Source organism: Spea bombifrons, chromosome 13 (genome assembly GCF_027358695.1).
Source record: "Spea bombifrons isolate aSpeBom1 chromosome 13, aSpeBom1.2.pri, whole genome shotgun sequence".
Taxonomy (NCBI): Eukaryota; Metazoa; Chordata; class Amphibia; order Anura; family Pelobatidae; genus Spea; species Spea bombifrons.
Genome location: NC_071099.1, coordinates 12,286,751 through 12,310,810, shown reverse-complemented (window position 1 = coordinate 12,310,810; position 24,060 = coordinate 12,286,751). Strand labels below are relative to the sequence as shown.

At 42.2% G+C, this 24,060-nt stretch overlaps 1 protein-coding gene across 1 annotated transcript in view; it reads left to right on the top strand.

Annotated features, from left to right (window-relative positions):
- The window catches only part of PREX1 (phosphatidylinositol-3,4,5-trisphosphate dependent Rac exchange factor 1), an 88,379-nt gene extending 65,827 nt beyond the window's left edge, over nucleotides 1–22,552 (top strand). Inside the window, exons 16-40 of the mRNA XM_053453058.1 lie at nucleotides 1,116–1,258; nucleotides 3,755–3,847; nucleotides 5,989–6,137; nucleotides 6,329–6,414; nucleotides 7,644–7,780; nucleotides 8,280–8,436; nucleotides 9,223–9,401; nucleotides 9,659–9,820; nucleotides 10,078–10,288; nucleotides 10,845–11,124; nucleotides 11,238–11,447; nucleotides 13,708–13,796; nucleotides 14,111–14,193; nucleotides 14,302–14,392; nucleotides 14,910–15,038; nucleotides 15,501–15,542; nucleotides 16,722–16,939; nucleotides 17,474–17,573; nucleotides 18,645–18,788; nucleotides 18,931–19,048; nucleotides 19,485–19,542; nucleotides 20,496–20,683; nucleotides 21,513–21,615; nucleotides 21,964–22,031; nucleotides 22,287–22,552. Of these exons, the coding sequence (XP_053309033.1) occupies nucleotides 1,116–1,258; nucleotides 3,755–3,847; nucleotides 5,989–6,137; nucleotides 6,329–6,414; nucleotides 7,644–7,780; nucleotides 8,280–8,436; nucleotides 9,223–9,401; nucleotides 9,659–9,820; nucleotides 10,078–10,288; nucleotides 10,845–11,124; nucleotides 11,238–11,447; nucleotides 13,708–13,796; nucleotides 14,111–14,193; nucleotides 14,302–14,392; nucleotides 14,910–15,038; nucleotides 15,501–15,542; nucleotides 16,722–16,939; nucleotides 17,474–17,573; nucleotides 18,645–18,788; nucleotides 18,931–19,048; nucleotides 19,485–19,542; nucleotides 20,496–20,683; nucleotides 21,513–21,615; nucleotides 21,964–22,031; nucleotides 22,287–22,329 (3,281 nt within the window). The 3' untranslated portion in view covers nucleotides 22,330–22,552. The remainder of the gene's footprint in view (nucleotides 1–1,115; nucleotides 1,259–3,754; nucleotides 3,848–5,988; nucleotides 6,138–6,328; nucleotides 6,415–7,643; nucleotides 7,781–8,279; nucleotides 8,437–9,222; nucleotides 9,402–9,658; nucleotides 9,821–10,077; nucleotides 10,289–10,844; nucleotides 11,125–11,237; nucleotides 11,448–13,707; nucleotides 13,797–14,110; nucleotides 14,194–14,301; nucleotides 14,393–14,909; nucleotides 15,039–15,500; nucleotides 15,543–16,721; nucleotides 16,940–17,473; nucleotides 17,574–18,644; nucleotides 18,789–18,930; nucleotides 19,049–19,484; nucleotides 19,543–20,495; nucleotides 20,684–21,512; nucleotides 21,616–21,963; nucleotides 22,032–22,286) is intronic.
- The last annotated feature ends 1,508 nt before the right edge of the window (nucleotides 22,553–24,060 follow it).

The following is a 24,060-nucleotide window of genomic DNA, read 5'->3' as shown; positions in this document are numbered from 1 at the left end:
TGACCTCGTAGTGGTACCCGCTGCGGGGCGGTGGGACCGACAACTTCTAGGCTAGCTTTGGAGGCTCCGAAACGGCCCATGCTGGTGTTTATTCACTAAGCTGCACTAACGCTTCAACTCGTCGGAAGGTTCCTATAGCAAAAAAAGGAAGTGTTGACCTGATATTACGTGCAATTAAATCAAGAATCTCTCCCCAAAATGTAACCCTGTATTGTATTACGTAGCGCTGGCCGAGTCCTTCTTGCAGGAGAAGCTCACCAGGTTCGGCCCTTCTTAATGAAAAGTAAAGTTGAGGGGATAAAATGTGTCATGCGAGGTTAGTGAATAAACTCCATTGTGCTCTGAAACATAATTGGCTTCTTACGCTGGAAATAAATATTAGAAATCATCAGTTAAAAACATTTTGTGACCTTAAAATAAGCGATAAAAGCCCTCGTGGTTGAAGGTCCTCGGACTCCTGGTCGTTTTCTCTTCTGCTCCTTGAAGGAATGTTTTATTTTGGTGCCAGCGTGTCCCCTGGTATCTGAGAATCTTCTCCTCTCTTATTTAGTCGTTCCTTTTTTTAGCTCTTGTGTTTGCTCGGCGGCTGATCGCCTGTAAATCCCAGACTTGCGGTCTTCTGGAGGCTTGTAATTTGCCAGCTTTTCAGAAGTAACACGGCCGCTTGAAACGCGTACAGGTTGTGATTTTGTTTTGAAGCTCACTGTCGGCATCATGAATTGTGTTACCGGTGGCTTAGGCTTTGTTTGCTTTACTTTACAGAGGGGGGTGGTAGAGAGTGGAACAGCCTCCCAGCAGAAGTGGTAGAGGGTAATACAGTGAGGGTATTAAACATGCATGGGATAGACATATGGCTACTGAATCTAAAACGAGGCCAACGACTGATTAAGGATTGAGTCTTTAAAGCAGGAGAAACGGGCAGACTAGACGGGGCCGAATGGGGCCGGATCTGCTGGCAGGTTCTAGGTTTCCAGTTGTGATGTGGAATTTTAGGATAAGGGTCAGCGAAGCGGAGAGAAGGATCTCGCTGACTCAGGGATGGAGCAATAGGCTGACGTGTTACACGGTACTGAAACGTGGCGCTGCTAATATGAAGTCTGTTCTCCGTTTCTTAGTCCTGGAGAAGAGCGAGTTTAAAGACGAGTCCCAGTTCTTCCGATTTCACGCCGATGAAGAGATGGAGGGGACCAGCTCCAAGAACAAACAGCTGCGGAACGACTTCAGGATCATCGAAAACATCTTAGCCAAGAGCCTCCTGGTACGGACTAAAAAAAAAAAAAAAAAAAACATTTAAAAAGCATTTAAAAACACGTCTGCGTCCCCAGAACCTCGTTACTCGGCTTTATTCCCGATTCCCAGCTACGCGTCACACACTCTAGAACATAGAAACATTCTTCTTCAGAACAAAGTGTTGCATTTGGGGGGGGGGTCTTTTAAAGTCTGTGTAATTTGCAGCTCGGGTTATATATTTTTTAAGCTCATGCAGGCTGTCGGTAAGCGGCCAAGGCGTCGGCACGTTTTTACCCGGTAGGGTGTCGGTAAGCGGCCAAAGCGTCGGTAATTTTTTACCCGGCAGGCTGGCCGTCGCTAATAGTCGGTTAACGTTTCTGCATTCTTTTTCTGTCTGTTTTCATTCTTTTAGAAACATATGTTTTATTTTTCTAACCGAGTAAAAGTCTGAGCAGGGGTCAGGCATTCCAGATGGAATATAACTCCCATTTGCTCAGCCAGACAGTCACATCTCATGAAGCCCCCAAGCTAAGAGTGGTGGGGTTTCTTGGGCCTGCAGGACACCGTTTGTTTATCCCGGGTCCGAGCCGATACGATAAATATATAACACGAATATAGTGATGAACTGTCTCTAAATCCAGACGAACGCTCTAATTAGTACAAAACCAGAGAAAAACGCAAAAGCCAGAAGGGCAGCAGCTGCTTTCCACATCGGAATCTCATAACCTTTCATTTGTGGATATAAATACCCCGTTTACTCGCATTCCACAGACCTGACGCTGACTGCAAAGAGTTTACCCCTCATTCCAAAGATTAAAAAAGGACGGTCTCGTAAACTCTCGGAATACGTCACGGCCCTCTTTTGTTGCCCCCCCCCCCCGAGTTCTTGGAAGCAGAACAAATAAAAGGTTATGAGTTCTGTCCAACCGTGCAGGGAGCGGCTTTGATACAAAGTAAACCTTTGAAGAAACTCTTGCATCTTCTAGTTCGTTAAGTGTTTGTGTTACGGTCTCGCACGTACACATTGAGTCGGTATTAGTGGTGGTTTTTATTCCACAATCTCCTGAAAGAATCACATTTAGGTGTTTAAATCATTATATGTCCCGCTCATTATTGATTGTATCTGGATAAAGGAAGGTGAAGCGAATCTATTAGGGGAAGGCGCTTCTTCACAAAATATCATTTTGACAAATGATAGGCTAGAGAATCTATACCCGTCTATTCCATACATTCCCACATTCCATACCTATACATTCCATATATCTCATATTCCATACCTATACATCCCGTACCTATACATTCCACATTCCATAACTATACATTCCATACATTCCATAACTATACATTCCATACATTCTACATTCCATACCTATACATTCCATATATCTCATATTCCATACCTATACATTCCATATATCTCATATTCCATACTTACACATCCCGTACCTATACATTCCACATTCCATAACTATACATTCCATACATTCCATAACTATACATTCCATACATTCTACATTCCATACCTATACATTCCATATATCTCATATTCCATACTTACACATCCCGTACCTATACATTCCACATTCCATAACTATACATTCCATACATTCCATAACTATACATTCCATACATTCTACATTCCATACCTATACATTCTATATATCCCATATTCCATACCTATACATTCCATGGATTCCATACTTATACATTCCATGCATTCCATACTTATACATTGCATACATTCCACATTCCATGCCTATACATTCCATACTTATACATTCCATATATCCCACATTCCATACCTATACATTCCACACCCTATACATTCCACACCCTATACATTCCATACATTCCATACCTATACATTGCACATTCTATACCTATACATTCCATATATCCCATATTCCATACTTACACATCCCATACCTGTACATTCCACGTTCCATAACTATACATTCCATACATTCCACATTCCATACCTATACATTCCATATATCTCATATTCCATACCTATTCATTCCATATATCTCATATTCCATACCTATACATTCCACATTCCATACCTATACATTCCATGCATTCCATATTCCATAACTATACATTTCATACTTATACATTCCATATATCCCATATTCCATACATTCCACATTCCACACCTATACATTGCACATTCCATACCTATACATTCCATACCTATACATTCCATACCTATACATTCCATACCTATACATTCCATATATTCCACACCTAGACATTCCATATATCCCATATTCCATACCTAGACATTCCATATATCCCATATTCCATTCCTATACATCCCATTCCTAGACATTCCATACATTCAATACTTTCCATACCTATACATTCCATATTTCATACATTCCATAAGCAATATGACGCCAAACCTTTTTTAATCAAATTAGTTTTTTGGGGTAAATTCCTTTTAATTTGCCTCTTATCAATCAAAGTCTATACTATTGGAAGTTTATTGCCTGTTATTTTCCCATTTTTGTTCGTGTTGCAGATTCTACCTCAAGAAGAAGATTACGGCTTCGATCTTGAAGAGAAGAACAAAGCGATTGTCGTGAAATCCGTACGGAAGGGATCCTACGCAGAGGTGAGACGTTAGGTGACACCGGGGACAGAGCTTTACTGGGACTTTTTATGTGACTCTGTGCTCTATTGCGGGGTATTTGTGTAACCGAGTCGGGCATTTAGAAGAAGAAGAATGGGTTTATTTACCCAGTTTAATTTATAAATCAGTTTCCTGCTGTATAACCCTGCGATACCCTCATACCCAGCAAACATTCTGACCTCCTAGAAAAGAGGGGCATCAGGGGAGGAGAGAGGGGCATCAGGGGAGGAGAGAGGGGCATCGGGGATTTGCAGACCAAAGCGGCACTGTCTCTGTAAAAAAACATATTTAAATTTAGAAATGATTGATATTTTATTTATGTATCTGTTATTATTAGAATTGTTCCCTTTTCTTGGCTTTTTTGTGTTACATTTTCTCTAAATGGAAGCAAAAGTCATTCTCCAAAAAGCTTCTGGTCTTCAAATAACCTTCTCCATACACCGATCTGCACCAGCAGAGTAGTTTTTTTATTGTGAAAAAATATATGAAGTTTTTAGGACATATAATGGGTCATCATCCAGTTCAGTATTTTCGCTGACGGCGTACGTTTGTACCTCGCTCTGCCGCGCTTGCGATATGGAGTCCCTGGCGGCTTTCGGGAATCCCGCATGGGCTATAATTTGCTTGGATGGCGTAGGAGGAGAGCGCGATAGAAACATCCGTGTCTCCTACGCCGGAGCGTAACCTTCCATTACAGCCGGGCTGCTCTTAACCTTGGAAGCCGGTAATTGCGACCTGGCGCTCAGACATCGCCTTCCGCTTTCCAGACACGCTATCACATTTAGATTGACGGGCAGAAAGCGTTTGGAGAGGCGGGTGGGGGGTAGCGGAGAGCATGCGCTCGGAATATAGACAATCTGGGGTGGAGAGGTGACTTTTAAAAGGTCTCCGGTGATGTCGGCATTCACCGCGGACTCTAATCTGACTTGAGCCGCGCATGTGTTTGGAATATCACAGTAGATAAGAACACTTTAAACCCATTTTATCCACTTATTTTTCCAGCAGCTTTAAGACCCCCAGACCTTCGTTGATCTTGTCTTGTATTCAGGGTATCCTTATCCCATAGTACCACCGCTTCTGATGGAAAGCTCTTCACGTTATCCACTACTCTCTCCATGACTATTTCCTAAGCCTTTGGCCGATTGTCCTAGCGTTTCCCATCCTTTGAAATATATTGTTTAACCCTTTGAAGTATTAACATAAAGCCGATCCCTCTTGTATTATCGCAACACTATAAACGTCGCGACCTTTAACCTTTCCTTCGAAATGTTATCCTGTAAGCTGCATAGTTTTTTTTGTATCTAAAAAGAAACGGTTGATTATCAGATGAGAATTCTTTACGCATGTACGAGTGGCGAGCGTCTTTCTTTCTTTTGAAATAATTGATGTTCGCAGACGCGTTCTCTTAGAACGTCATGATTCATTTCGACTAATGCATCAAAAGAAACAGAACGTTCTTAAAAACAGTCATTATCGCGGGGCTGGTTTTCGCTTTCACAAAATAACAATAGGTGCCGCTCGGCTCTTTATGTTTATATAAATCCATTGTTCCGAAGCTGCAATTTTGGTAATAGCTGCATTTGCGCAGCTTCCTGGGCAGGTAGATAACGCGGAAACGCCAATGTCTTCAAAAATGTAACAAAAATTGGGGCTTTTTTACGTTGTTTTGGAAGATGTCTTTATTTGTGAAAAGATGGCTGGATTACCTAGGGCAATTAATTTGAGAGGCATTTTAAGGGGCATCTTGGGAGATAACTGATGTGCCGGCCATGGAAACTGCGCAGAAACACAATTTTTCTCTACAGGACAGAAAACAGCATTTTTTTAAAAAAATTAAGTGACATTTTTTGCTAATTGGTGCCCGAGCAATGTGGATTTGAGCCGCGGCCAACAGATAAGTGAGGCCATCGTGGTTGAGCAAAAGATAAAAGAGCAGTTGGTGAGAGATCCGTGATCCCTCAGTGGCCGCCCAGAAACTAGTAGTGGCCGCAGGTCCCCTCTTACCCACAGACTCCTCTTGTGACTGTATTTATGTGCAGAGCTTTGGTGCCATGTTGGATTGCGCAGGAAATATTGGGAAAACAACCTGACAAGTGTTGCCCTTTGCTCCTTTTTATTTGTAGATGGCAGGACTGCAGGCGGGGAGGAAGATCTACTCCATCAACGAGGACTTGGTGTTCCTCCGACCGTTCTCCGAGGTGGAGACCATGTTAAACCAGTCGTTCTGCTCCAGGCGACCCATTCGGATACTCGTTGCAACCAAGTCAAAAGAGTAAGCGTTTAATGCAAATCATTGAATCTTTAATAGATAACGCTTAATGGTTACAATGAAATTATTTACGTACAAAAGAGTATAGAAGATGAAACTCAATAAAGGAAAGCGGAATGACCTCCTAGTGACGGATTGTCTCCTTCGGTGGTAACAATAAAATATTAATTCTTTTTTTGTTCTCTCCTTCCTAGAATTATAAAAATCCCAGATTCTTCCCAAGCTCTGTGTTTCCAGATCAGAGGCGCGTTTCCGCCGTACGTCCACGCAGTAGGAAGAGGTAAGGAAAAGATGCCCTCAATAAAAGAAAAAGAAAAAATAAATGCCAACATATTCTGGATTCATGTCCGGTAGAAGCTTACATTGAAACTGGTAAGACCCATTTGGCCCCCGTCTAGTCGCCCGTTTCTCCTGCTGTAAAGACTGAAACCTTAATCAGTTGTTGGTCTTGTTTTAGATTCAGGAGCCGTATGTCTACCCCATGCATGTTTAATACCCTCACTGTATTACCCTCTACCATCTCTGCTGGGAGACTGTTCCTCTTATCTACCACCCTCTCAGTAAAGTAAAACATCCCTCCGTTCCATCTCAGCCTCTGACCCTCTAGTGTTAGATTCCAGTCTCTTGTTCTTCCTGTAATGTAAATTCCTGTAAGTGTTTAAGGGTCTCTCTCCTGTCTCGTCTTCCCTCCGGGCTGTAGAAGTGATAGAGGGGATGGGATAGAAACATTTAATCTCTTAAAGGGACTTAAGTGACTAATCTATAACGAATGTACACGCGAGATACAGCAAAGTGCCAGCCCTCGGCGGACGTAGCCGCGTTACCCAGGTGTATCCGGGCCTGCGTTCAGTCGGTACCCGGCAAACATACACGCTGCCGGGGTTCTTAAAGGAGCAGGATAAATGACGTGCAGACGCGGCGATCTGCACTGCATTAAAGCAGCCATGTGGTTGCAGTTACATACGTGTTACAGAAAGCTGGAGCATGCAACATGTAACAAGATCGGGTCTCTTAAGGTGGCCTCGGCTTACCGTCCAACCCACTCGTTGTTTTATTCGACGCGTCTCTTCTGAGCGTTCGGTTTAATGTCAGAAACAAGTTCTCGGTCGTGCCGGAGATTAACGTCCTGTGAATACGTACCTTTTTATTATTCCCCGACAGATGTGGGGCCGCTGGTCTGGTTCTGAGCCCCAAACATCTGTTTTGTTTTTGCATATAGGATGTTTCTCGGTGCGGGGTGGAAATAGCAGCAGACCGTTTTATTGGCCCTGAAGGGCAATAAAAAAAGCACAAAGAGGGGCATTTACACGTTATTTACACGTTACAAGTGCCACGGTTTACACCACTAAACGTTTCATTTCAATGGACCTGGCGGGGCTTCTCACTCCCGATTTCATGAGCAACGATCTCCGTAAACTCTCCAAATGTCCTTATAAAAGTGTTTTTTCTCAGCCATGTAATATAATATTATTTATAATATTGTATAATATTTTGTAACGTGATTTTCAGGATCTCAGGCGGCGGCGGCAGGTCTGCACCCGGGACAATGCGTTCTGAAGGTGAACGGGAACAATGTGATCCATGACAGCTACATCGAGGTTCTAGAGCACTTTGCAACCTATCGCAGCAACCCTCAAAATCCGCTGGTGAGCGCGAGCTAAAAACCTGTTTTAGAGACATTATTTCTATGCCGATATTCGCTTTAAATGGATAAATCCAGAAATCTGTCAATCTAACGCTACGGGATAAAGGTGTTATTCCTCTTCTAGATTCCTAAGTCTAGAAAAAGAGATCAGGAAAGATGGAGCCGTGCCTCTAAAAAATAAAATATATAAATATATATTATTTATTATAATTTTATTTATATTTTATTTTATTATATGTATATTATTATACAATTATAATTAATAATAATATAAATATAAAATTATAATAAATAATATAAATGTAATAAAATTATATTGTAATAACTTAAACAGCTCAATTATTTAAGGAATGATGACTCTGCTTCCTAGCGGTTTGACAGCAGATCATTAACCCCACGCGTGGACCTAAATCTCAGTGGGTTACCGTGTCCTGCTCACCTGCCAGGTCGCTGGAAGCTGTAGGAAAGTCCTCGCTTAAAATGGTTGTCACCCCTTCCAGGGACTGTTCCAGTGGATCTACAGAACACACGAAGACGCCGAAGAGGACCGGGCCCAGAAAGTGAAGTCTGACGAATGCTTAAATGGAGACCTTTGTGAGGACCCCAGAGCCAGCTTCTCCGTGGAAAGGAGGGACGGCACCCACGAAAACCAAACAGGTATCCTATAAAAAAAAATATATATATAAAAATAAAACATTGTCTATTTAAAGCAGATCTCCTACAAACAAAAATCACAATTTCATTCATGAAAGGTAATATAAAGATGATGCAGATTTAAGAAGTATAATGGAATTAGAATCCTATTTGACAGCCGTGAAGATACTCTGGAATGTAATCCCTACATTACGTTACATTGTGTTCTAACTTAGAACATCAGCTTGCAGAGAGTCTGGAGCCTTCACCGATACAAAGTTCCGCTAACTGATGAGAATATACAATAGGTCAAAGGTCAAGTGGTGGCGGCCTTCCATGTCGGCCATCTGAAGTGCGCACTCCTTTTACTCCGTTGCCACACCGTAGAGACGATCGAAGTCACCGAGCTCCAAACCCAGGAACTCATTTATTATTGATGCGCACAGCTGGCGGCACTTAACTCCCTATTCCTTGTGCTTCACTTATACAGTCTGTGATGCGCATGTTCAGACGTCCATATATCGTACCGTAGTTGTTTTTACTCCTGCCGATAGATGTTGGCGGCTGACGCGTTGTAGCGCTGCTGCGAGGACTGGAGCTGAGGTGAAGCTCTTCTGAGGTGTAATTTGGGCTAAATTGTTGCAGCGGCTTTATTATCCTATACCGGCTTAAATAAATTCTATGTATTTCTAGTGATGCTGCTTACATTCTATTTTACGCTTTTGTTACTGAATTTATTTTATTTATTCCAAATACAAAGAAATAGAATCGCGATTATTGGGTGAAAGAGCTGCGTTTTGGCTTCCGCAGGTTTGATCCAGAAAGCCTCTTCGCCGCTCATCGAGGACGCGCCGCTCGTCAGCCTGAGCGTGGAAAACGTTCACATGGAGCACGGAGTGGTTTACGAATACGCCAGCACCGCGGGCATCAAATGCTACGTCCTCGAGAAAATCGTGGAACCCAGAGGGTCGTTCGGAATCACCGCAAAGGTACGTTCACCGGTATGCGTTCTAGAGCTGCCGAAGTTCTAGACTAAAGACCTTCAATCGGTTTCAGTCCAGTGGAATTTGGTGGATCAGGTTTTTAAGTGTTATAGTAGCTGTGAAGTGATACCGTGATACCGATCCAGGGAAACAATATCCTAAGAAGCATAGAAACGATTTAAATGAACGTGAATATTAATAATGTGTGCGGCGCTCATCGGCTGACCCTTTAATGGTTTGGACGCTGGTTTTTGTGCCTTCAGATTCTCCAGGCGTTTGTTGCCGACGACAATCAGTTCGTGAAGAACTGCATGAGGCTGATCTCCATGAGCAAGTCCGTGATGACCATGCCCCAGTTCGAATTCAGAAGCATCTGTGATACCAAACTGGAAAACATCTGCGAGAGGATCAAGAGCTACCAAGAGGTGTTTCTCCGTTACACATCGCCCCGCGATATCCCTGCATTAAAAAGCTCCACGCGCTTTGCCACCTCATTTTCTCCGTCGTCTCCTCCAAAACAAGGATTTGTGCCCATATTTTATGGACGATGTATACGGACTGTAGCTCCAACTCAACCCTAACCCACCTTTTTTTGCCGCAGTTTAGTTGTTTGCTTCGCGATGTAAATCTAACCGCGTTCACAGCTTGTTTTGCCTCACGCTGCTCTCTTTCCTTTCTCCAGTTTGCCGACGAACTGAAGATGAAGGTCAGTCCCTCTTTCAAGCAAGCCACGACAGAAGCGCACCTTCTTCAGAGCATGGATTTCTGCCCCACGAACTGCCACATTAACCTCATGGAGGTGTCTTATCCCAAAAGCACAACCTCAGTGGGAAGGTCCTTCAGCATTCGATTCGGGAGGAAAAATTCATTTTTTGGTCTTGATCCGGATCAAGGTAAAGAGGGCTTTACACATGTGCGGTTACCCTCCTGACTCTGAGCAGACAAGAGGTCTGGGATGTTAATTTTTTTAATTGTGCCAGCCTCATGAGGGTAACTGGCCTAAGCTTCTTGTGAGATGCTTTTGATGATAGCCGTCCTCATGATGATGATGATGATGGTGGAGCCATCAGAAAAAGAAAGGAGACATTGGCTTTTAACTAAGCTGTCAGTTTTATTCCGTTCCCGCTGTGTGTTTTCATTGGTGTCTGAGTTATGCTGTGACATGGAGCACCTTCTACCCAAACAAAATGTATATCTTTATACGTAGGGTTTCAAGGTTGACCACAACCACACAAGCATTTTTTATTCAAGAACCCTCTTACATCAGATGTCTCCCTGTCTTGCGTAGGCGCAACCGGCTTAGCCGTAGTTTGTAAGCCACCTGCTGGTGATGCTTGGTCTGCTATCCTAGCCAGAAAATGAATCCATTCTCACCTCTCGTGGCGCTGCTGGCTGCTGATGGGCAGCCTTTTTATATCAATGGCGTAACACATTTCTCATTGTTCCCAGTTGGCAATTTAAACCCGATGTCCTATTCTCAACACTGCATCGCCAGCATGGCGGCCCCAGCTTGGAAGTGCCTGGACACAGAAGAAGGAGACGCTCTGAACAACAGCTTCTCGGGCTGCAGCTTCTCCCAGATGAACGGCGGAGTGAGCCACAAAGATCGGGGTCTCAGCCATCTTCTCAACCACGAAGACATGGAGATACAGGACGCGTACCTGCAGCTTTTCAACAAGTTGGATGTGGCCGTGAAAGAAATGAAACAATACGTCACCCAGATTAATAAGTAAGCGCCGCTTCTGCGTGCAACCCGCCACGACACCAACTACTAGAGCGCATGCGCCATCGTCAGCTCTGTTCTCTCACACCGATGCCTACACTTTGTGTGTTCTTTTCCAGGTTACTGTCCACCATAACCGAGCCTTTAGCCGGGCAGTCTACGTGCGAAGCGATGCCGCCTGGAGGGACACCGCCGTCATCTTTGATGACCGAGGAAGGGGACCTGGACAAAGCTGAACACGGAGGAATAAAGAAGGTCTGCTTCAAAGTATCGGAAGAGGATCAGGAAGATTCCGGCCACGACACCGTGAGTTACAGAGACTCGTACAGGTCAGTTCTCCGCTCTCCTGCTTGGTTCTTGGATTATCCAATATGGACGTTGGTCGGGAAGTCGAGGCTATCCGGCTAAGTCTTGTTGTTTTAGAAACCTCACACAATTGGTCTTTTTTTTCTTTTTGTTCTGTTGCTGAAATAATTGTTGCACAAAAGCATAACGTGTTCTGAGGATGAGGAGGAAGTGCTTTTTCTCAGAAACCATGACCCGGCTCCCTTGCTTTGTTTGGCCGCAGGTCCCCGCACGAGTTTCCGTGGCGTACGAGCGCCAACCTATCACTCTTTTTGGTTTTGCACTTTCTGGTGCACGACCGCAGGCTCGGTGCTATCGCATCTCGTGTAGAGGGCTCTCTTTTTTTTTTGGGTTTCCCTTCTTAAAACCACAAGCGGTTGTTTGCCAGTTACCGGCAGTAAATCGACTTCTGATATCTGGTTAACCCTTTAATCGACGGAGACAAGCAGGGCCCATAAGAGCCTTTACCTGCGCTGCCAACGTCATGTGAATGGACCGCGTTAACATGAATTCCTGCTAAAGATTTCAGGAAAATGACTCTTAAAGGCATGAGGAAAATTTTCGATGCCAAACTTAAAATGGGTCGATGAGAGGTAATGGATCCGAATGAAACGTAGAACCCGCCGGAAGTTCAGTCCCGTTTCTCCTGCTGTAAAGACTCAAACCTTATTCAGTCGTTGGTCTCGTCTTAGATTCAGGAGCCGTATGTCTATCCCAAGCATGTTTAATCCCCTCACTGTATTACCCTCTACCACTTCTACTGGGAGGCTGTTCCACTTATCTTCCACTTTCTCTGTAAAGTGGAACATCCTTACAGGTCCCTCCGCCCATCTGTCTGTCCGTCCCCCGGTTGGGTGATTTATATATTGGCACCTAACCTCCTCATTAACCTTTTGAGTCCTGGAGAAAACCTGCATGGCGTGCATTTCAGCCTCCCTGGCTCTCAGGAGGTAGGAATATAATATTATTATTATTATTATTCATGCTAATAATCCGCATATAAACAAATCGCCTACTATAATAATCGCAGTTACCAGATCTCTGTAAGCCCATGGAAAACGTACGCGCGTTACTGCTGCCTTCATGATGTATCTATATATCTATCTATATATATTAATGTCAAGACAAGCGCTGTTCATTTAGGCCATGCCTCTAGATTGTAAGCTCACGAGCCAAGCCCTCCTTACCTAATGTATCGCTTCATCTGTCCATTCTAGTTTTTGTCAGACCGTTTGGCTGTAGGGACTGTATAAAGAAAGGAGAATAATAATGGAGGCGGCGAGGTCCCCAGCTGAATAACTGCCCCCCCAAACCCATCAGTGCTTCAGCCGTGGGTTCTGAGATATGACGTAATAATATGACATCCCGCTGAAACTCTTTCTGTAAAGTTTGGAGAGCGTGCACCTGTCCGGCCGATCCTTTAAATCCTCAAACTCTGCATCTCAGATTTTCCGAGGAACAGCAAAAGTAAAAGCTCGGGTTATAAAAGGAAAAAAAACGATTAAATTAGAACTGTCTTTTATTTTTTTTGAAGTAGACAGAGTGTTCTGCCAAATATTTTTTCCAACAAAATACGGATGTCACGGGGCAAGCGGGGAGAAAACACAAGGAGCGCTTTGTACAAACGCTGGCAGGAATCACAAGGTGCTTTATGACATCTCCAGAAAACTCTTGGGGAGGAAAAAACAACACGTCAATATCATTAGCATCTTAATCGAATTCATACCAACACAATAAATATGTAAAAATAATAATAGGAAAAATAAGGTTCTAGAATGCAGTTACACATCGCGTTCCAAAAAACCCAAGATATGAGACCTTGAGTTGACGCATTTCTGATAAATCGCAAACCGCGTTGGGTTTCTTTTTGGCCGTTTTTGGCCCCGTTGCTAGGTACGTAATGCGAGCACCAAATATTTTACCATCTGAGCTTTGTGGACAAATCGTGTTTCCAAATATATATATGTTTATTAAATACCGGATTTATTAACCATTTTACCCATCAAAATTATTATTTTCCCATTTTTTTATTACTTGCTTATTTTGTGTATCAGTAAATCTTTAGAAGAAGAATCATAAATATAAAGCTGTTTCCGTGTCGTTGACTCGAATACATCATTTTAGTGTTGGAATAATAATAATAAAAAAAGGCATTTACATGTAAAATATAGAATTCTAAACTGCTGTTTATACTCCTTATTTTTTATATTTATTTTTAACTTTTTTTCCCTAATTTTCTTTTAGTGAATGCAACAGCAATCGGGATTCTGTTCTGTCCTACACGAGCGTGCGAAGTAACAGCTCCTACCTGGGCAGCGACGAGATGGGATCCGGTAAGATTTTGGGGTGGAATAGGATTATTCAGATGATTATTTCAGGACCGTCCCTACAAACACAACAGAGATTATGCAGTTCTGGAACATTCCATTGGTTGCTACGGTGACTGCTCTAGATTTGGGGTGGATTTAACAGCGCCCGGATCAAACATTCTTTTACAAATAATGTATCTTTCCTCTGCTTGTTTTAACTGCGACAAATTATATATATATTTATGACATTTTGTTTTTTTAGTGGCTGTAAAGTGTTAGATTCTAGTGTGTGTGGGGGGGAATATTTTTTAATAATGATCTTATTTTTTGCTATACAGGGGACGAGCTTCCTTGTGATATGAGGATCCCATCGGATAAGCAGGACAAGCTCCACGGCTGCCTGGAACATCTATTTAACCAGGTACAGCAAACGCTTTCCTTCCGTTCCTTCTCCATGTTTGGGGTTTTACGCGTTTGTAGATTAAAGGACTTGTCATCGATGATCGAGTCTGGTGTTTTTCTTCCCCAGGTGGATGCCATTATAGCGCTCCTCAAAGGAAACGTCATGTCCAAAGCCTTCGAGGAAACAAAGCACTTCCCGATGGATCACAGCCTGCAAGGTACAATTAACCCCTTCAAACTAAAGCAATCAATGGGTTAATCCATGACCATTTACAAACTGGGGACGCCAGACAGTTGCCTGTCGTTATGCGAGCTCAGCCTCTCCTGCCTGTATGTATATATATCCTAAAACCATCCACTGCTAGAGTTGGTGTGTTCCATGTTTTACATGTTTGTTAATCGTAATCAAAGAAAAAATGATGGTCAAATTGTTGAGATTGACTAATTAAAAATGTTTTATAAAAGGGTTGTAAATCTCATTATTTGCGTTAAATTGTTCCGATTCAACCCTCGAGGCTATAAGACAACTTGGGCCGTGGGCTACTGGTTCGGCAACAATGTATCAACCGAAGAGGCTTATGAGAGGAAATGTTGGTTGTTTTTGATAGCAAATTATGGATTCCGTCTCAGGTTTACTTTGGGTCCCGGAAAGTATTAATTTTGGTACAGAATTAGTTCCCCGACACTTTTATATCTTCCTCGTGTTTCTAAATGTGATTCCCTTTATCTTTAAAGAATTCCAAAAGAAAGAGGAGTGGACCATAAAGTGCAGAAGCATGATCCAGATCAGCATTCGAGAAGATCCTTGGAACCTCCCAAACTCCATCAAGACTCTCGTGGAAAGCATCCAGAAATATGTTGAAGGTTTGTACTGAAGGCTGGCAGAGTAATCACGAACAATCTTTAAAACGACTCGGGTCACGACATTAAGGGAGATTATTTCTTGAAACTGTGATTTGTGTATAATATTCAACCAACGTGAGATACGGAGCTCCTGCGGCTGCCATGGACTCCGTATCCCAGCATTCCGAGTCCGGCAGGCTGAATTTCCCAGAATGCTTTGCCAGCCAGATATGTTTTTTCTGGGTTCACAACGTGGAGTTTTAGGCGTTGACCTAAATGATATGCAATTTTCCTGCACCTTAAACGAGGTTGAAGTCGGTGAATCAGTACCGTGTTGAATGTCATTTTGTATCCTATCTTATTTAAACTGTAACATCTCTTTAAATAGTTTCCTGCTGAAACCGCTAACCGGCTGAAGATCCCGGTCACTAATAATAACAATAAATATTTTAACCGCTATTTCTCCCCGTTTCTCTTTTCCAGATGGGAAGAATCAGCTTCTTCTGGCGCTGCTGAAATGCACAGGTGATATTTCACTTTTATTGACCCAATTAGCGCAACTCCTTCACGGGGCACGGTACACGGAATCCACGGGTTTCAGCCAAAATCAGCTCGGCTGGAGCTCTCACATTAATTACAATGACAATAAAGTGCGATAATATCTTAGAAAAGCGAAGGTAATTTGTAGAATGTGGTTTAATCACCTCGTGAGGTCATTGTCATAAAGTGATTAAACCACATTCTACAAATTACCTTCGCTTTTAACTATGAAGAACTGTATTTTGGGGGGTTTTAAAGATCAGAATTATATAATAACTGATAGATTTATCATTTTCAAAAATATTTATATTATTGTATCCAATTCAGTAGGTTAAAAAAATATAGTAGCCTCTAATCTCATAAAAAAACCCAAAAACCAGAGATTTAACAATGAGATCAGTCGCCTCCGATGCCTTAAGGAAGAACCAGATGGCGTCTTCGAGATACTTTGGACGATTGCAGAAGGCATTTAGGGAGAGGACGTTCTAGTCCTAATGTTTATATTTTATTTAGTTTTCCGAGACGGATGGATATTGGGGTTTTTTCTTTCTTTAGTTAGGAAAGTAAGTTCTTAATATAGTTATCAGTTAGAACATGATCCCCGTGGCATAATCTGTCGTTGGTCGCGTGCCCGGTCTATAGAAAGACGCGTACAATCAGGTCAGTCTTAAAATAGTGAGCGAGGTGCCGGATCCGGTATCGCAATTTACGTCACAGTCTCGATGCCGTTTGGTAATGGAAAAGAAAAATACTCGGGAAGTTTTTTTATGTTGATTCAGGGAACAAACGTTACACGAGGCCCCTTATCACACACAATGCGTTTCGCTTTAAACATTTCCTCCAACGTGTGAATTGGGATCGGTTATGAGCTGGAACGCTGATCAACCCCCCCCCCCCAACGTGAAGGTGTCCAAAGCACGACACCTTCCTTGGGGGGGGGCACGGTTGGACCATCCGGCTATCTTACCCGTCCGGCTCTCAGCTCTAATGTCTCTCGGGTAGACCATGCAGGAGCTGTGATTGAGGTTTATGCTGCAAAAGAACAAGCTTCTTACATTATGGAGCAGCGATGATAATTTGTTTCCATGGCGACAGCACCACATTTAACACTGAGGATCGAGGGGCTTTCATTAAATTTGGTGACGATTTCCTTGATTTCCGTAGATACTGAGCTGCAAATAAGGCGAGATGTCATTTTCTGCCAGACCCTCGTCGCCGCCATATGCACTTTCACCGAGCAGCTGATGGCCGCCCTCAACTACAGATACAACAATAATGGAGAATACGAGGAAAGCAGCCGAGACGCCAGCAGAAAGTGGCTGGAACAGATATCGGTCACCGGCGTCTTACTGAACTACCAGTCGCTTCTGTCTCCCAACGTGGTACGTCAACGGTCATCACCCTGCCCGGACGCCTCACACCAAGACTAACGCTTCCCAAATACCAACGTCTACCGTTCTGTAGAGTGTTAATATATATATATAATGCGACCTCTGAGGTCCCTAAATCCTTATTTTTAAGCTCATTTTGTATGGCGTGGCCATTACAAGGTATCATCTTTGACATGACTCCATTTCCCGTTGGACTAATGCAACAATATCATTTTTTTCTTGTCAAAAAAGACAGAACTCGTTGACGGTAAAAAGCAGAAGAATTTGGAAATTGTCCCTAAAATTCCAAAATTCTATTAGGTGTAACAGATGGGCCGGTCCCCAGCGTGTCTATACCGCCATCATGTGGCGGTAATATGTATTACTGCCAAACTAGCCCCTCGATCGTACCTGCCTAATTTAAAACTATCATTACAATAATCACACAAAGTAAAGACCTTTTCTAGAGGGAAATTCGATGAAAAAGTCTAAATCTTAAACTTAGGGAACAGAATCCCCGACGTGACGGCTTTATTTATTCTACAGAAGGAAGAACGGGTGATGCTGGAAGACATCAAAGTGACGCTCTCAGATCTGGACAAAGTCGTGTTTTATTTCAAAGAGATGGACGAGACCCTGGTGGCGAGTAAGAGCGAGCGCCTACGGGGGCATTAGTTCAAATTGTTACGGTGCTTGTGAGAATATTTCTTTTGGAAACCGTTTGCATTAAGAACATACATTACGGGGTGACACAAGTGCAGATATTAGCCGTTCTGACGCGTAGTGCCGAGTGGGCAAGTTATTTATCTGTTCTGTCTATAAGTTAATGGGCTGGAGGCCAAGGATCCCCATCCGTCGTAAGTAAATGTTCAGCTGTAAATGGTTTGATCCACCCAGGACATTCGAGACATGGATTACGAGGCTGTGATCCCATCCGCTCATAACATGGTGCCCAAGCTATTTCTTGGGGACTCCACCAATGATTGTTCCCCACTCGTTTAACCCTGCGTGCCTAGGGGTGGGGGCCTGATAACCTTAGTGTTCTGGTCTGGGATAAGAGTGAAAAGTGTCTTCACGGGCACCGATCATTCTTCTACTGCATCCCACCGGTACGGACATTCCGAGATGTAAGGAGTTAATAAAGACCCAACGGCGAGGACAGACTTTTGGTCCAGATGTGGTTTTAACCACGTTACAGCTGAACGTACGGTTTTAGGATGTTTTATGGGATTTGGGGAGACGCATTCATAACGTGTAATATGTATCTTTATTAAGTGTCTCACTTATAACATAAGTAGACGGTCCACTAAAACCCATTCACTAAAATGCCTTTAATGTTAAATATTTGTATTATTTATTCCCACCTTATTTCAGGGTTGGGGGGCTTTAGACCATCTCATTCTGCTTAGCGTCCAATCCCTTTTCACACTGCGAGGAGTCCCTTTAATCCGCTGGTGTACGCACAAAATACTACCCCCCCATGCTGTGCAACACATTCACTCACACTTTTCACGGGAAATAAACCAGATGATGCGTTCTTAGAATTTGTGATCTTATGAAGAATGTTGTAGCACAGTTCTAAATGAGGCTCAGTCGACTGGAATACTCCATTGGTTTCCATGGTTACCACCGCACATTTAGAACGTTACTTTATTTTTCTCCTAATTGTGATATAGTATATTCTGACAACTGATTTCCCTACTTTTTTCTTTCTCAGACACCTCAGTTTTCCATCACGTGGAAGGAAGCCGACAGTCGCTGAAAGTAATCTTTTACCTCGATAGTTACCATTTCTCCAAACTTCCAACCAGATTTGAACACGGTGGAAGTCTAAAACTTCAGTCAGTGTTATTTACAAAAGGTGCGTGATTTATGAAGTTATTGTGGGGGGGGGGGCGGTCGCCATCTTTCTATGTTATTATGCATGCAAAAGTTACACCAAATGGGTAACTGTATCCAGAGCAACAATTAACATTTTCAAAATACAAATGTTTCAAACACAGCTCTGGAGAACTTGGAAGGCCTTTCAGAGCCTGGTACCAACGTCCCGTTGGAGGAATTACAGCAGCAAATAAACCGAATGTCTATGGAAAAAGTACAGAACTACTATCGCAAGCTCAGGTATGGATAATGCAGTAGTGTGAAAGGAGGAAAATGCCCTCGCGGAGATGCAGATGATGTATCAGTCATTCTTAGCAACTAGTGTTCATGAAATACTTGTTTTCAGCTGCATGGGGGAAGCCATTGTCCACTGCACACCTCTCTTCCTGTGAAGCCGTACGCTGACTTCCTGTTCAGAACGTATTAAGAAAATGTTAACCAAATATGGGCATGGAAGACTAAAATCTCGTGTTTTTAGAAGATATGGTCATGTTTATTATTATTGGGAGGGTGCTTTGTCTCTGTTTATACCCATACACCGTCGTCTGCTCATAATGTTAGATGAAACGTCTAATGTGGTCAGCCTGGAGCTGAATGATTGACGTTTGGCCACACGAATAACATGCCACCGAGACTGTTACAAGGTTGTAAATAATAACTTTTTTTCTTCTTAAAGGGCATTTTACCTTGAAAAGTCAACTGATTCCAATACCACTGCTATTAAAATAGATCAGGTAAGAAGCCATACTCAGAATAACTTACTAACGTGAATTAATGGTTTTCTATAGCTTATAGTAGTTTTCTCTTTTGTGTATGTACTTCTTGGGGTATGTCTGCTGGAAGTATTTCAGATCCTGGTAGATTTGGAACATTTATATTCTTGGTTAATATAGACATTTATATACTACAGTTATAACGGGCAGAAACTACAATATAGAAGTTTGCTTGGTTGGTGAAATCAGGTACACGGTATTCACATTGGGAAGAGATTCATAAATCCTGGTTTACGGTTTATAAACCCAGCTGATTCCCAAAATACCGAAGTCTGGTTTTCCAATCTCACAATTTCTTAACATCTCAGCTTTTAGTGAAATCCTCTTTTCTAGGAGGTCGGAATGTTTGTTGGGTATGAGGGGATCGCAGGGTTCTACAGCCTTAAAAGCCCCGATAATGTATATAGAAACAGCAGGAAACGGCTTTATAAATTAAACGGGGGAAATAAAGCCCATTATTCTAAATGCCCCGCTCCGTTACACAAATACCCCGCAATAGGGCAGAAAGTGGCGTGTACTTAGTAGTCTTAGTACCGCTTGGCTCCTAAAACAGAACTGTCCGTCACGGGCCGTTTCAGATGGAGATGGTCTCGGTAAGAAGCGAGGAAGATGATGTTAAGGAGTCTGTTCACTAGGTTGGGTTAATAAGAGAAGGAGGCCTTGGATATCTTTCTTTTTGGGGCATTCAGATTGGCGGATCTCTGGTAGAATCCGGATCTTGTACCCCTGGTGAGTTCTGATGAAATCAGTCGGTAGATTCCATGAGGTTTTAACTTGTAACAACCTGAGCTCAGCGCTTTAGTTGAGTCACATCGGTGGTCACTCACCATGGATATGTGCTCTACAAGTTATTTGTTTTGCTCGGTTTCATATCTTTTCTTATTAAAACTAATATATATTTTTTGCTTTGGCAGCTGATTCGACCGATAAATGCATTAGACGAACTGTGCCGGTTAATGAAATCCTACACTAGCCCCAAACCGCCTCAGTCGGGATACGCTAGCGCCAATATCTACGGAGCAGGACTTCTACCCATCTCCTCGGAGCTCTGCTATCGCCTGGGAGCCTGCCAGATCGTGATGTGCGGCACCGGGATGCAAAGGTGAGCACAGAAACATAGAACGGCCCCCATTCGGCCCCCATCTAGTGGCCCGCTTCTCCTGCTGTAAAGACTCAAACCTTAATCAGTCAATGGTCTCGTCTTAGATTCAGGAGCCGTATCCCTATCCCTCACTGTATTAGCCTCTACCACATATGCTGGGAGGCAGTTCCACCTATCTACCAACATCTCAGTAAAGGTATAAAGTTGTGCCGTGTTAGCCATAGAAAGAGAGAAAGCTAATTTGGTAAAGATGATACCTTTATTGGCTAACTAACGTTTAATGGTTTGCAAGCTTTCGAGATGATCTAAGTCTCTTCTTTAGCCCCATTATATGACAACATATGCCTGAAGAAGAGACCTAGCTAGTCCTGAAAGCTTGCAATCCAATAAACGTATCATCTTTCCTTAGACTCCTTGCTGTCTTCCTCATACATTGTAACATTTCCCAATGGAGTTCTAGGCATTCTACCAATATAATTGATATATTTGATCTTGTCACATGCACAGATATACAAGTCATATAAGTAGTTAATTTGGTGATGGGATATCCTATTAATAATACTAATGTAATAAATAAATGATATAATACAGTATAATTACATATAAAATACCATAATATACTGTCATATATCATAGTATTATTATATTATAGTATTTTATATATATAACATTATATTATAAAAGGGATAAGGTGCTGATTTTTTTTTTTTTACTCCAACACTATAGACAACTAGGGTTTTATTTTCAGAAGGATGGTTGGCAGAACTTCTAGGAGTATAAATTTTTTTAGCCAATGTCTAACCCCATTTGTGTGACGTTTCCCACACAGGAGTACATTAAGTGTGTCCCTGGAGCAGGCAGCCATACTGGCTCGGAGCCACGGACTCCTTCCCAAGTGTATCATGCAGGCCACCGACATTATGAGAAAACAGGTGAGTTTAAGACCGTTCAAGATCTGCTCCCAACGTGCGAACGCTAATAAACACAAAGGACAGACGCTCCAGCCATGTAAAGATAACCATCCTTTACAACGTCCGCTAGGAATGAATGGTCCATCATCTAACTGGCAGGGTGACTTCTGGTTCTTCTGCAGGACCACACTCCGTAAAACCGAGTCTTTAACACCTGAATGACGTCTCTGCTTCTTGGAGACGATTGTTTTTTTTTTAGTCCACAGAAAAAGTAAAAAAAATCACAAGATAGGTGATTCCAAATTTGTGTGCGTTATGCGTTATACCGTTTGCAATACTTTACGTACGCATTTTTTTTTCTTTTTACAGGGTCCTCGTGTGGAAATATCTGCAAAAAACCTAAAAGTGATGGATCAAATGCCACAGTCTGCCCCGAGGTAGGTGGTCCACACAGAGATCTACTTACTGTAATCTCTATACCCTGTCACCATGATCATAAATGTCCCCCCTTAACACCTTTAATAAAGTATTCAAGTTCTCTGTAATTTTCATACTGTGGTCCTCTTTGACCACTGGGTGAACGCTCTCACACGACAGCACGTTCTTCTCGGTTCCTTAGCATTGCACTAAGGTTTAATCAGGCTGGTCATTCTCTAACAAAACATTTTATATTTCCATATTTCATTTCCCAGACTCTACAGACTATGTCAGCCCCCCGCAGATGGTGATCTATGAACACAAACCAGTAGATGTATGACTCCGGTGGAGATGAAGGACCTCCTTTTGGGTCGAAGGGACAGGAACGTTAGTGCCGTTGAAGAAGCACAAAAACTGTTTTTTCTAAACTCAAAATCAGAGAACTAAATATTGTGATCGTTGGACAGCATTCTGCCACGATGGCCGACGTTGTGAAAATTCCAAGGGATAATTGGCCCATCGGCTGCTTGGCCAAGTTGAGGGACATGTCGAGAACCCAACAAGAACAACACAAGCGATCCTTCTAACGGACGGATGGTGGGAAACCTGTCGCCACAAACCGTCTGTATGATGCGCCACCATTACCGCTACCTGCACTTTCCAGCAACCAACAGCACAAAGCTATCTTATTATCTTAACATTTGCTATTTATTTTCAAAGTCTTACTTTTTTTCCTCCTTTTATTTCGTTGTACAATTCCTGTGTTTACGTTTTTATTTTTTTTTCCTCTAAGTTTTAATATTTTAACATGTTTTATATAAAAATGGGAACATTTTATTATTAAAGATAAATTCTTACAGACAAATCTGTCTAAGATAAGATTATCCTGCGCATTTACGCCTAAATATAAAAAAACAAAAAACCTTTTTTCGGGTCGGTATCTAAAATCTCAGGTCGTTGCTGGGAAGTTTTTGTCTGGACCATAATAAATACAAAAATAATTTAAATAAATACTTTGTCTGATAGGGGACCAACATTTTATAAATGATAAGACATCGCTGGTTTACATTTAAATTTTATAGCGCAGGTATTATTGCAGTTTAGGGGAAAACTGAATATTTTGTAAATAGGAGAGGAAATGATAACTTTTCTTTCTTTTCTGCCAGTATTACGTTTTTAATCCTATGTACTGTTATTATTTAAAGTTAATATTTTAAGAAGTTGGATCGGAATGTTTATTAAGGAGCCCCCAAAAACACATCGGCAAAATCTAGGATTTAATTGGAAAGTCAATTAAGGTATATTGAGAAAGAAAAGTACATTATTGTTTGGGTATTTGTTACATATTGACACGGCTTTTATAATTCTGTCATTAATGTGTGGTGTGAATAACCAGGAATAATAGTGGATTGGATATTAGGAATCATTCCCTCTAATAATTGAATCATAGAGGTAGGACGGCCCTTGAGTTTGGACCCTTGGCTACCTCAACCTTCTAGGACGGCTATAATGGTTTCACATTAAAAAGCCGCTGACTTCTAACTTCAATGTCTACTTTTAAAACTTTGCATGTTCAGAAAACAGCCTGCACTTTTAAGATTTACATTATATATATATTGTAATCACAGCTGGTTCCTCACTGAGATGCGCATGGACAACGTCGCCTAGCTTATCCAGCAGTGCCCGCTTTAACAAACAGCCGCACTGCAGGTGATCATCTCCTAAGGTGTCTACAGGAACTGATACGAGATCTAGTGAAGATCTCCTTAAATGACCAAACAGTGGGTCAGCGACTAGATTTGTTATTTTCCAAACACTTAAAAGGAAGTTGACTTATACAGAACAAAAATTACGCTATTGTTCAAAAGTTTGGGGTCACACACAAAAACAAATAATCTAAGAAAAGCCAATTTTGAACTTTATGATAACATGAAATGGATCAGAAATCCAGCGCAGCCAGGGTTAATGTTGTAAATGAGTATTGTAGCTGGAAATGGTAGGCGTACAGAGGCCTGTAATCACTCCCATCAGTCCTGCGTTCCAATGGCC